Genomic DNA, 13,506 nt, shown 5'->3' on the forward strand with positions numbered 1-13,506 from the left:
GGGTTGGGGTTCAATTGAACCCCCTGAACAAATTTTTTTTTGCACTTATGCCCTTATATAATATATTTTTTGAACCCCTGAAATTTTTAAATTATACTAGTAGACTAAGTTTTGCACCTATTTGCACTAAAGACTTACTCCTCTCACTCTCTCACACACACGCGCACTCAGCCACTCATCCTCTTTCTCTCGCTACCATAAGTCCCACCCAACTGAGATGTGAGAACTGCAATGAGAATCATCGTATGCAAAATAGTTCAATCTCAAATTATGCTTCATTTGTTCAATTTTTCTGTTTCGAGTTAGTTACCTAATTCTTGAAGACAATCGAATTATTCATTTATCTGATCTTTACTGAATTGGAAACGTTCAATGAAAATAATATATTTTTCTGGTATTTTCAGTTTAGATTTCTCACCTCAGTTGGTCAATTTAAACTAAGATATTTTGCATGTGCATATATACATAAATGTTAATGAATCATACATACATATACATGTGCATATATACATAAATATTTGCAGATACAAAATTTCAAGTGACAGGTACTTTTTCCTCTGTTTTTACTTATTTGGGCTGCTATTTTCGTTAGTAAGTAAAATAATAAGAGAAAGTCGCTTTTATATATTTCTGCAAGTTTTATGTAAGATTTAACTTTATTTAGTTTTCCTTCGATTGAGGGGAGAAAAGAATCGCTACTGTTAGTGTAAATTGTTCAATGATTTCATAATATGAAATCACGTAGAGGACAACTATGACTTGTATAATTTCTGATGTATAAACATATTAAAGTTGTTTTTAATTATATTTTTACCGATGTGTTCATGTGAAAAATTTGAACCCCTGGCCAGGGGTCCTGGATCCGCCACTGCATGTCCTTCATCTCAAAGTTGGATGAGAACTACTGATTAGTTCATCGGTATTAGACTCCTTAAGTATCTAATACTCCCTCCGTTCCCTATTATAAGTCACATTTTTTGAAAAAAATTTGTTACAAAATATAAGTCACTTTCTAATATCTAGGAAGCATTAAATAATTTTTTCCAAGTTCACCCTCATATTTAATATGATTGAGATGATAAACTTTAGAAGTATTAACTTGGAGAGAGAAAATTATAGGAAAGTAAATAAGGGTAATATAGGAAAGTAAATCATTTTTTTTACAAATTTATTACTAGTAACTACTTTTCTTAATCTAAGAGAATTAGTTATTTATGACTTATAATAGGGAACAGAGGGAGTATATGATTTGACCAGTGGACCATGTTTGTTAGAAAAAATATCTACTCTTTTAATGTGATCTTTAAACATCATAGGGAGTAGTCTCACATTTGTCGGATCGGATTGTGGAGAGATACTTACTGCATAAAAGAAAAATAATCAGCATTTAGCAACAGAAACCACAAGTTGGCGGTGGCGGTAGCTCCTAAGAGTAAAAACTGGGAGAGGAAGGGGGAGCCCAGCAGCACAAATTTGGGTAAGCTGCCATTGTTTCCAAAGACATTCAAGACTAGGTCAGACCCAAACACGCCCCTACACTCATTCATTCATGTCCACCACACCTATCACTATTCTATGTAATCAAACGTCACATTGCTCCATTTAATAATATATGTACTAGTTACAAGACTGCAAATCTAATCTAAGAAAGACAAAAATGAGTTTCTGAAAGGATTCATTGGGCAGAATGTTTGCACATTCTTCAACAATTGATTCCAGAGCATGGATCAATTCTTTGAAAATGTTTTTATGAGTAGTTTTTGAGTAAAAAATCGATTCAAACATTAGAAACATTTGTTTAAAATTGATTTTGACTTTAAAATTAATCGTAGAAGTATTTTTCAGCATGCCCTCTTAACATAACATAAAGAATGAGATGCTGCATTTATTGTTTCCTGTTATCTGTTGTTTTCATTATTAAAATAGGCTATACCAATAGTCACAAGTAATGAGACTCACTAGAAATCTTCTCTTCCAAACATTCTTTGATCTTTATCTTTTCTCCCCTTCTTTAACTGCTTTTGCTTTATCTGTGAGACCAAAAATAATGAAGAATGCAGCTATAGGAGGATACTACTAGATCTCACTTCACAGCTCTCTCTTCACTTTGCTGACCAGGGGCAGGTTTTGTTCACCTGACCTGGTTTATTTTAAAGCTAATTTCCCTCATGTCGTTACCGGTTCACAAAACAGTTACATATCTCTCCCAATAGATATTTTTCTCGGAACTTAAACTTATGCTCTCATATTTACAATGTCTAACTTACTTATCAGTGGACCAACACCTTATTAGTCGTTGCCCCCTTGTCTAGAGCTAAGGTTATCACTAAAAAATAGTTATTTAATACTAATAAAGCTCGTGTATGTTTTCTTTACTGCGCTTTATTCTGTTCAAGTCCATACTTTGTTTTTGGTTGCAGAGTACGAGGACTTTACTTTCCTCCTAATCTCTCTCCTATAAGCTTTGCTGCATTGTCTTGTTCTACTACACTTCAGAATCTCTTCTCACTTCCACGCATTAAAGTGTTTCTATCTCTCTCTCTCTCTCTCTTGTGATTTGGTGGCGCTTGCTTTCATATTTATGGGAGTTTGTTTCTTTGTTCTTACACTTTTTATTGGCAAGAGCAAATAGCATCAGAAGAGGAAACCAAGGAGAACATATAAGGCATTTTGCAGTTTGCTGTCTTTTGTTGAGCTTCTTGTGTTGGTTTGTGTTCCTTCCTCCCTCTGTGGTGGAGAGCTCTGGAATTTGGAAACTGCAAAGCATATCGACTTGGTCTTGTTTCTTAGCTTTGAAAGATAGTTAGTGAAGGTGGAGAGATTGGACAAGGGGTTTGCAAAGCAATGCTATTTTGCTTTTGAATTTCTGAGAATTTTTGAAAAGCAACATCAGAGAGAGTGTTTGTGGTGTTGTATGAAGTAGAAGTGCAAAAATGAGGGATGAGAATTCCAAGAAAAGCAAGGTTTTTGCCAATGAATTTTGCTCTTTGTTTTTTGTTTTTTTTTTTGGTGTTTTCATTATTTCCTGGGAAATGAATTTCAACATTTTGATTGTGCTAGTGTTTACATCTTGCAAGTTGTTAACTGTTTTGTCTCTATCTGTTGCTTAATGAAGCTCTCATGGTCAAAGAAAATGGTCAGGAAGTTCTTTAATATCAAAAGCAAAAGTGAAGATTCCCAAGCAGATGGTGTTCCTTGTGGAGGTTGGTATCTTCCTTTTCTTCAAAACTCACTTTATAGTTTATACCAGTAATCAGTCTCAACAAATTAAAGGAGTAATTAGCATAGGATTGAATCTCATAAGAGATAGTGATGGTATCACTGTCTAGTTGGGGGTGCCTGAGAAACCAAGGGAAGTAGACAAATAACATCATTTGGAAAGAAAGTTGAAGCCTAGGATCATTCATCAGTTCAATTTTACCTTTATCTAATGCAAAAAATAAGTTGTGCCAAATATTGAATTAGCTTTCCCTAAGACTTAAATTTTATTTTGTATGGACATTTATAGTTTTATAATCCCACCGATTCTGTTTCTTGTCACTACTTCTTGGCATCAAAACAAATGCAAGCATACTTCAAACTCTGAAAATTTGTTCCCCAAATCTGGTTCTGCTTATTTTGATTTGTTTTCTTATATAAACTCAATTACTGTGGTTTCTTTTTGTGAATTAGATGTATTAACACTGCTTTGCTTCTTCAGGAAGTGATGTGGATTACAGAAGCAGGAGTAGCTGCTCTGAGAGAGAGCCACGCACGATCAAGAAGAGCAAAACAGGTAGAGAATCACTCAGTTCCATTTCTTGAACCATGCTCATTTGAAGATCTTGGTATTATTTAAGACACTGAGTGACCAATCATTGAAATGAACAGAGAAATTTAGCAGGAGTGCTGATCAGGTCAGGCGAGGAAGAATGAATCTTGACCATCCTCGAATTATAGATGTGCAGAACTATAGGTATGTTGCTTCTCAGATTTTACCTTATTTATGCAGAAATCTAGAAATAAGGCTTTGTTCAATTCTCACAAGTGTCTCTTTCCTCTGGGAGCAGCATTTTTGTAGGTTCATGGAATGTAGCTGGAAGATCCCCACCAAGTAATTTGAGTTTAGATGATTGGCTTCATTCGTCACCACCGGCTGATATTTACGTTCTTGGGTAGGGATTTGTACCTGTCAACGTGTATTCTCTTCAATCAAAGGTAGCATTAACTTTATCAATGATGCATTTTTTCTTTTTCTCTTCAGATTTCAAGAGATAGTTCCCTTGAATGCTGGTAATATCTTAGGGGCAGAGGACAATGGTCCAGCCAAAAAATGGTTGTCTCTCATCAGAAAGACTTTAAACAATCTTCCCGGCACCAGTGGAAGCAGTGCATGTTATACACCCTCTCCCATTCCTCAGCCAGTTGCAGAGCTAAATGCAGATTTTGAGGGATCAGCAAGGCAGAAGAATTCTTCTTTCTTCCACCGACGGTCATTCCAGACAACTTCTAGTGGATGGGGAATGGACAATGATCCTTCAGTTATGCAACCACGACTAGATCGAAGATACAGTGTCTGTGATCGTGTAATTTCCGGTCACAGGCCAAGTGACTTCGATCCCAGTCTTAGATGGGGTTATAGGTCAAGTGACTATTCCAGGGCAAGTGACTACTCAAGGCCAAGTGACTACTCAAGGCCAAGTGACTATTCAAGATGGGGTTCATCTGATGATGATAACGGCCTTGGAGATTCACCGAGTACTGTCTTATATTCACCAATGTCTTATGGTGGACCTGCTGCCTCTAATGAAGATGGATATGGCATGCCAGGAAATTCAAGGTACTGCCTTGTTGCAAGTAAGCAAATGGTGGGAATATATCTTACCATATGGGTGAGAAGTGAGTTGAAAGATCATGTTCAAAACATGAAAGTATCATGTGTTGGTAGAGGATTGATGGGCTATCTTGGAAACAAGGTGAAATTTAAATCAGTCATGATAATGCTCATTTATATTTCTCTTTTTCTTAGATAAATTTTCAGCTAAAATGACTATTGATTGAAATTAGCTTAAATAAGCGATTTTGCTTGTACTTGCAGGGATCCATCTCAATTAGTATGTCTGTCCACGAAACAAGCTTTTGCTTTATCTGTAGTCATTTAACCTCAGGACAGAAGGAGGGAGATGAACTAAGAAGAAACTCTGATGTGATGGAGATTCTTAAGAAGACAAGGTTTCCTCGTGTTCATGGTGTGGACAACGAGAAGTCTCCTCAGACAATCCTTGAGCATGAGTAAGAATCTGCTCACACTCATATATTATTTAATAAAATTATCTTTGTAATTTAAGGAATTAAGGTCCCTTGCCATTATAATATACGACCACCTTGTCCAGGTTTCTAGTGTATAATGCATACACTAACCCTTCAGTTTCCCCTATGATTGTATTCCCTTCTCATTAAACAATTGTTTTGCACTTTCTCATATTTTTATTCATCAATGTAGTCGAATTATATGGCTTGGAGATTTGAATTATCGGATTGCTCTTTCCTACCGTTCTGCTAAGGCACTTGTTGAGATGCAAAACTGGAGAGCATTGTTAGAGAATGATCAAGTATGTCTGTTTAATCCATGTTTATTGTTTGCCTTGAAATGTATAATTGTATGACAAGCTTATGGAGTCTTAATTATTGACATTCCTGGCAGTTGAGAATAGAGCAGAAAAGAGGTCGTGCGTTTGTGGGATGGAAGGAAGGGAAGATATATTTTCCTCCAACATACAAGTACTCAACTAATTCAGATAGATATGCAGGAGATGATATGCACCCCAAGGAGAAAAGGAGAACACCTGCTTGGTAAGATCATAACATCATCACCTAATAGGAATAGAGAATGAAGCATAAAGTATTTTTGATAGCTTATGATATAATTTTTAAAACTGTCTCAACATATATTGCTGATATAAGTATTATTCTTTTTTTTTAGGTGTGACCGTATTTTGTGGTACGGAGAAGGTCTCCATCAGTTATCTTATGTCCGTGGGGAGTCAAGGTTTTCAGATCACAGACCAGTTTATGGCAGATTTGGGGCTGAGGTTGTGTCAACTCATGGCAAAATGAAGAAAAGCATGAGTTGTTCTCGTTCCAGAATTGAGGTGGAGGAACTTCTGCCATATTCTGGTGGATACACTGAGCTAACCTTTTTCTAAAGGAAGGATGGCAAGATGTGAGACACTTCCATCCAAATCCAAGTACTCTATCTATCCCTTATACACTCTCACAATCATGCTTGTAACATAATGGAACCTATTAACTTAGTACGTGTTTGGAAATTCTTCTACAATTGATTCTAAAGCCAAAATCAATTATGGGAAGAAGTTTCTGTGAGTAGCTTCTGAGTGTCAGAATTAATTCTGAGGAAAGAGGAGCCGGTTCAAACATGTGCTCACTCTAAGCGAACCTAGCCGTTCCCCAAAGGAGGCCCTGAGCTTTTTCTTATATAATTGATGGCTAGACCAAAAGTACAAAATTCTGAAGCCCTAACTGATTTATGTGGGGTTGAACACAATAGAGTGGATCCTGCAATCAAAACATAGTTAGAGCCTAAAGAATATACTCATAAGATCTTGGCCCCTAGTGTATCTTGCTTTACTAGTTGTTCAAATTGATTTCATGAATTGGGTAATATAAACAGAATATGCTCATAGCACAGTCTGAAAAGTCTATATATCTCAATATTTTCTGCTTTGAGGGGTCCTTTTGTTCTTTTCCTTTTGTTATTACAATTATTCTTTTCCCCTGAATTAGAAATCTTACATGCACCTCTATTACTGTTCAGTAATTGGTCCCCCATTATCAAGAGGGAGTTACTTTGAAGAAATTCATTCATGGAGGGAGGGAGATAGAGACAACCCATTTCCCACATACCGAAAAAGGTTAGTTTTATTCTCTTTCATGCATGCTTTTCTTGGTTCTGCTTTTCTCCAATTTCTTTGTCTAAGTTTACCTCCACTTTACCTTTGTCAGTGTATAATTCTGTAGTTTTGGTCTACAGTCCTGCTTTGCCTAACACATGATCAATACAGTACATTACCATCATCACATTGTTAGCTACTCACACACCAGCTTCAGAACTATGCATAAATTGATACCCAATAAACAAAAATATAACTTTTTTATGTGTGTTCTGATACACGATGGAAAACCATGATTAAGTCAAAATTCACGGCGAACAACCACAAAATCTAAGGAAGTTACTTTTGTCTACCGTGATTTTGGCTAACAATGGTTTTTCATCGCATATCCAAACTTGCACATGTCTCACCATACCTGCATTTATAGTGCTTCCTAGTAAGTAGATGTTAAAATTGTGATTATTAATGCTAGTTGATGATGCTTATTTCAATTAAGAGCAACATTCCTTACTAATGATCAAAGGTTTTTTGCTTGTGCAGGAAGTTGAAGAAAACGATTCTTTTATTCAAGATTTTTTTATAGTTTTAGGAGAACATCTGATGGCTGATTACATGAAGGTTGAAGATCGTCAGAAAAATCATTTAGAGGACTAACTTTTTTTAATGCAAAGTGAATGAGAGTTTTGATGTATAGTGATTTGATTGCAACAGTATATGAGAAAAAATAGGAACAAGAAAAAACAAAAGAAATTGAAGTTGATGATAGAATTTCAGAACCTCTCTTGCTCAATTCTCTGTCTCTGTCTCTGTCTCTTTCTGCTTGATTAAAATTTTACTGATAAAGGTAGCTTTGACATCAAAAGCAAATAGTAGATCACTTCTTCTGAGGCTCTTATTTTCACTAATGAGAGACACTATTTTTTAACAAACTAAAGAGGTTTGGAAGGAATAATATTGGAGGCCCCTCCCCTCTTCTTCCAAGATACTACTTATATTCCTGTCAATTGCTGTTTACTTTTGACTAGGTGGACCTTACTCACTTTACCTTTGAACTTGTTTTTTGTGTGTATATCTATTTAGGATCCCCAAGAAAAGTTGAAATAATAACAATCACGATCAGGACGTAACAGAAAAAGACAAATGCTAATATATGAAAGGAAATATGAATTTTGTGCATGATTATTTTTGGCTCTGCAGACAATGAAAAATTGTGTCAGACCTTAATGAGATCTCAACAGTTCAACAACCCCTTTGTATGTGTGGTTGCTAGAGAACCACTTCATATCACTCATGTCATGTGCTAATATACTTAGATGGAAAACTTAGGAATAGTAAATGGAACTATGCAAGTCACAATGCCTAACCAAATGGAGTTGCAAATGAGGAGAGTAAAATAATACTTCACTATAATTATTTATTTGAGTAGCCACAAAGAAAACATAGTTTCATAAGAAATATAAGATACTTGTGCAAAAATGTGATTAGATTGTGCAGACTTGAACTATGGAGCGTGGAGAAGATCAGATTTACTGTGTTTTCCAACTTACATGCAAAAACATAGTATGTTTGGATACATGTTTGAACCTCTTAAAATCATTTTCCCCACCATAACAGCTTCTTTCAGAATCACTTCTATCTATAACATGAAAAACTGACGAGTTTCCAAACATACATTCAATTGTTGCACTGAAAGGTTGGAAATAAGACATTGTTTCTGCAAAGACAGTCAAACATTTATCAGTTTAAAGAAAAAAAGGTTAACATGAGGCCCACTAAAGACTAAAGTAATTGATCAAAGTTTATGCTAATGGACTCAATCCAGCTACGGAGTTGCATTTGGTCCTATTTTCAAGAGAAAAATTGGGAGAATTGTGTAAAATTAGTTTGTCCTTGCATCATTACATTGTGACAGTGAAACATGATATTTGCACAAATTCCAAATTTCATTTTTATGGTTCCAGTTCCACAATTCATCAAACATTTTTTTGAAGAAGCAAAGCAGCAAAATGACAAGGGCTTGTCTCTATTGAGGTATTACCTGTTCTTTGTTTCGTTGTAACTGGCAACTGGTCCCTGATTTTGACCTTGCTAGTGGGGAACCATTTCAAAGGATTTCATCTTTGGTGTTCTGATAGAGATTTAGCATGCCATAAGGACTGAAAAAGATCATTTGTGTCCTGTGACTTTTCTTGGTGCTCCTGCAGTGTCTCAGCCCATGTCTATTTTTTTCCTGCAGCTTATGGTATAATTGACCAAGCTGGTGTGCTGACCCTGCTGACACCAGCACTTGCAATTCTTCATAATGGCTGGGAATCATTCCTCTTTGAATTGTGATGCAACTACTTCTAGAAATGATTGTTTATAACTCAGTTCAGAGAAATGTTTGCATGATGCCAAGCAGAATCACTAAGTATGCAGAGGGTTGACAAATAACTTATGTATAAAAGTTAAAAAGATTCTTCATGCTGTTTAACACTCATGAAAAATCATGGCAACTCTATCAGCAGGCTGTTAATGTTCACTTTCTTCAAAATAAATTGGAACTTAATTGGTTTCAAGTTTTTTGTCATGAGTAGCATGGACAAAAGAGTTGGACACAGTATAATAATAATAGCCTTTAGCCTCTTCTGCTTCCATTTGTGAAAAATTAGATTAGTTAACTTCAATGGATGAGGTTTATTGAATAACTCAAGAAGATAGTTCATGGATATGAAAAATTGACCCTTTTAAATACAACAATGAAATTCTGACCAGAACCAGAAAAACTATATATATGAAATTAAATTGTGATGATATCACTTTGTTAGTGTACAAATTTTAAATAATATTTTTATTGGTGCCAGAAAGTTACTCTTGAATCTTCTATAACTTCAATAACTTATCCATGTGCAAGTTAGTTATGTGAGTTAATTAACTAGTTGTATCAGCTTAGTTAGAGGAAGTCAGTAGATTCTGTTATAGTTTTATTCTTCAGCTAGATAATAACAACATGTATAAATAGAGCTAATATTCTATTGTAGATACCTCAATGATGACTAATCAGTTTTTCAGATCCTTCATCTACAACATCTTCCATTTTTTTTTTCTTGTACAAGATGTTTTACTATATGGAACGTCGATCTTTGTTCGTGAGGCTCCAATGTGCATCGAAGTTCTTCTATCTTCAAAATGGCCCATCCTAGCCTTAGCCCCATATGGGTCAGGGCCAATTACCCCAGGACTAAAGAGCTCCACACCAAAAAAGTATACAGGGCCAAAAGCCCCGTGGGCCAGTGCTAGCCCATAAGCCCTCTAATTTTCAAAAATCTCTCCCTCCCTCCCTCCTTTAATTTCCTTGGTTTAATGCATTATGCACACCAAGTTTTCTTTTCCCTCTGTACAGTAGCTGCTATATGTCTGCTATCTTTCCTCTTTTCTCTTGTTGGCTAGTTTTAGTGTTTCTTTCTTTATCATTTTATTTCTTTCTCTTATATATTAAGTTGAAGTACCCTTTATACTTCATATTCAATGCATTATTATTATTATTTGGCCTTAAAAAAAGGTTCTCTGAGAACCTTTTTACACACTGGTGAATTAACAATTGAGCCTTGCCATCTTTCTTTTTAGCTGTTAAATAAAATACAGTAATGAAGTAGCCCTTTAAAAGTTGCACCAGATTTATAGCTGCATGTCTTCCGAGTATACATGTGATTGTTTTGCAGAGGAGTGTAGGACCTCTCTGTATTCTTGCTCCCTAGCTTGTATGTATGGTTTTATATTTGGGCTTTAATTTAATTAATTTGCTTCAAATAAAAGCCTAGCTAGACTATGCTGCAGTTATTATGGAAGATTTCCTTCAAATTCAAGGGCGAGTAAAATTGGGGCTTTGCTCATGTTAAAGGAGACATCATGTCCTTCCTATGTATAGCTAGCTAGCCTTATTATATTACTCATTTAATATATAGTAGTACATTAGTACATGCATGTGTAACTCAAAATATATGGAAAGTTAATTGGATTTGAGGGAAAATCAGGCTACATCATAGATGAAATCATTTGCATATTTAACTGAGCCTAATCCAACCTTAGCTAACTTATCCAATTGCATGAATCATTTTGATTTAATTTCTCCACTATGAATGAGTTAACTATATACGCTTTACAACAGATATAAATGATGATAATCATTGTGGTTTAAAGTAGTTTTGGCTTTCCAAGAACCAATCTCAGAAGGGTCAAAACAATGCTTAAAGTTCCGATATGCTTATAAGAGCAACTCCAACGCTGGTTTCTTAACCAGGTTGGAGTTGCTAAGAAACCAAGGGCCAGTTTCTTACCCATTGGAGCAGGGTTCCTTAAGGTTCCTTAGCTAAGGAAAAGTGGGCAGAGTTGCTTCTGCAAGCAACTCTGCTTTATCAGTTTCTTAATTAAAATAACATACTTTCTCTCACATTCACTTCCAACAGATTTCAGAGGGAAGAAATAGTAGAAACAGATTGCATGAACTACCTACAATTTTATTCAAACAATAAAAATAGAAAATAATTACAAAGCTTCAGAAGATTAAATTTTTACAAAGAAAAATGAAAAAAAAAAATTACAGAAGCTGAAGGGTGTAAAGGAAAGCTTGATCCGGTTGTTTTTCTCCGATCTGGTGGCGGTGGCGGAGGGTGGAAGGCCTGCATGTCTCCGATCCAGTGCTTGAGGGGCGATTTGGGTCCGGATTGAAGCTTTGATGGCGGCTGGGGTAAGTTTTGGTTGCGGTGGTGGGTGTTTGGTGGCGATGAGGAGACGGTGAGGCGGGTTTGGTGGCGGTGAAGGTTGTTTGGTGGCGGGTGAGTGGCGGTGAGGTGGTTTTGGTTGTGGTTGTGGGTGTTTGGTGGCGGAGAGGTGGGTTTTGTTTGAGGTTGTGGGTGTTTGGTGGCGGTGAGGAGGCGGTGAGGTGGCGGGTCGAAGGAGGTGAGGAGTTGGCTGTGAGGAAGAAGAGAAGAGGAAGAAGAAAAGAAGAGCAGAGGAAGAGCAGAGGAAGAAGAAAAGAAGAGCAGAGGAAGAAGAAAGGGGAAACGGCTAGGGTTAATGAGGGAGGGAGTGATAAGGGAGTATTTATAGTGGATGACCGGGTTAGCCGGTCATCCAACCGTTTGGGACCGGTCCAGACCGGTTTTGACCGGCTGGACCCGGTTTTCTGCCCGTTTGGGCTTTTTTTTTTTTAAATTTTTTTGAATTTACCGGTTTGACCGGTTTTATTAAGTAAATTTAAATTAAATTTGTATAAATATTAATTAAATTATTTTTTAATTGATTTAGTATTAAATTTTAAATCTAAATTGTGTGAAAATAAATATTATTAATTTATGTTGTATGGTGGGACACGGGTGGGACCCTTCAAATAGTAATTTAAGAAACCATGGGTTGGAGCAAAATCTGGTTCAGTTCCTTAGGAGTTTCTTAAGTCTGATGTGGCAGTACGGGCCCACAGGAATAGTGCAGAATAGTGCTGAATAGTGTGTTAAGAAACCAGATAAGGAACCAAGGGTTGGAGTTGCTCTAAAACAATTCAGGTAGCTGGATTTACGTGTAGTAATGCTCAAACAAACAATGATGGCTAATCTAGAACACATGTTGCATCGGATGGTTTTGATGGGAATGGGATCTATGTAAGACTTCTGCATATATAATATGAAATTCATTGGGTCCGTTTTCATTGAAACTGAAAGATAACTAATTTTAAGCGAAGCAATGGGGATGAATTGAAGCTAGAATGAATGTAGTAGCTTTTGTATTTGCAAAATTATTTAAAGATGAATTATTTGCCCTGTTTTCCTAATTCCTACTTGAGTGGGGTGTTATCATGGCTCTGTTTTGATGAATATAAATTCTCATAATTTTTTTTTAAAAAAATGATATGAACCTTGGCGGAACATTAAAGATAGTTTCAAGTGATTTTACGGTCACATGTTTGACTTATGAAATTAAATCTCTGTAAAAATGTAAGGTATGAACCGTCTACAATAGATTCATAGTGAATTCGCGCATCCTTGGACCTTGCACATGACCTTGCGCATAACCGTAACTTTATAGGACCAAATTTTTTTAAGAGGGGCGTGTCCTAACGCAACGATAAAGTTACTACCATACAATATTGTGGTCATAAGTTCAATACATTGAATCATCTTTATTTAGTGAAAGAGAGATGACCTAAATGACCAAAGACCCAATAACATTTCTATCCACCCAAAGATCTTGTGATTACGAGAGCACCATAGAAACAGAAGAGATGATTTAATAAAGAACATCTCATCCCAATAAGTCAACAACGGCCGAGCGGCGAAACCCTGACCTACTTATTAACTGTGATTGTCAAGGGGTAGACATGTCTATAGATTAATCCATCCACATAATCTTTTTAAGTATAAACATTTTTTTTCTCAGTATAGACAAGTTTAGAAATCTTCAACATAAATAATGACGCAATCAGTTGAATTTTCCCTGAGAAGCTAGAGAAGTAGCTTACGCACTTTTCTGTAGATAACAAACCAAACATGCAGAATCGTACACTTGAAGTTCAACAACTACTCGTTATCTGCTACAAACTCTGATTCTTACTCTGTAGAGGTTATAATGACTGTGCTATTTT

General features: G+C 36.1%; 1 protein-coding gene and 1 long non-coding RNA gene across 2 annotated transcripts; one reads left to right on the forward strand and one right to left on the reverse strand.

The window, feature by feature from the left end:
- The first annotated feature begins 2,396 nt into the window (after positions 1-2,396).
- Positions 2,397-7,680, forward strand: LOC130720400 (type IV inositol polyphosphate 5-phosphatase 7-like). Its single transcript, XM_057571038.1, has 12 exons — positions 2,397-2,963; positions 3,116-3,203; positions 3,701-3,775; positions 3,871-3,955; positions 4,050-4,154; positions 4,244-4,955; positions 5,078-5,271; positions 5,483-5,591; positions 5,684-5,832; positions 5,963-6,227; positions 6,815-6,911; positions 7,431-7,680. Exons 1-10 carry the CDS (start codon positions 2,934-2,936, stop codon positions 6,183-6,185), a joined length of 1,770 nt encoding a protein of 589 aa, XP_057427021.1. The 5' UTR covers positions 2,397-2,933; the 3' UTR covers positions 6,186-6,227; positions 6,815-6,911; positions 7,431-7,680.
- A 590-nt stretch (positions 7,681-8,270) lies between these two features.
- Positions 8,271-9,240, reverse strand: LOC130716974 (uncharacterized). Its single transcript, XR_009012225.1, has 2 exons — positions 8,929-9,240; positions 8,271-8,604 (listed from the first exon to the last, which is right to left on the reverse strand). It is a non-coding gene; the product is annotated as an uncharacterized LOC130716974 (long non-coding RNA).
- Between the last annotated feature and the right edge of the window lie 4,266 nt (positions 9,241-13,506).

The sequence above is a fragment of the Lotus japonicus genome, chromosome 5 (genome assembly GCF_012489685.1).
Source record: "Lotus japonicus ecotype B-129 chromosome 5, LjGifu_v1.2".
Taxonomy (NCBI): Eukaryota; Viridiplantae; Streptophyta; class Magnoliopsida; order Fabales; family Fabaceae; genus Lotus; species Lotus japonicus.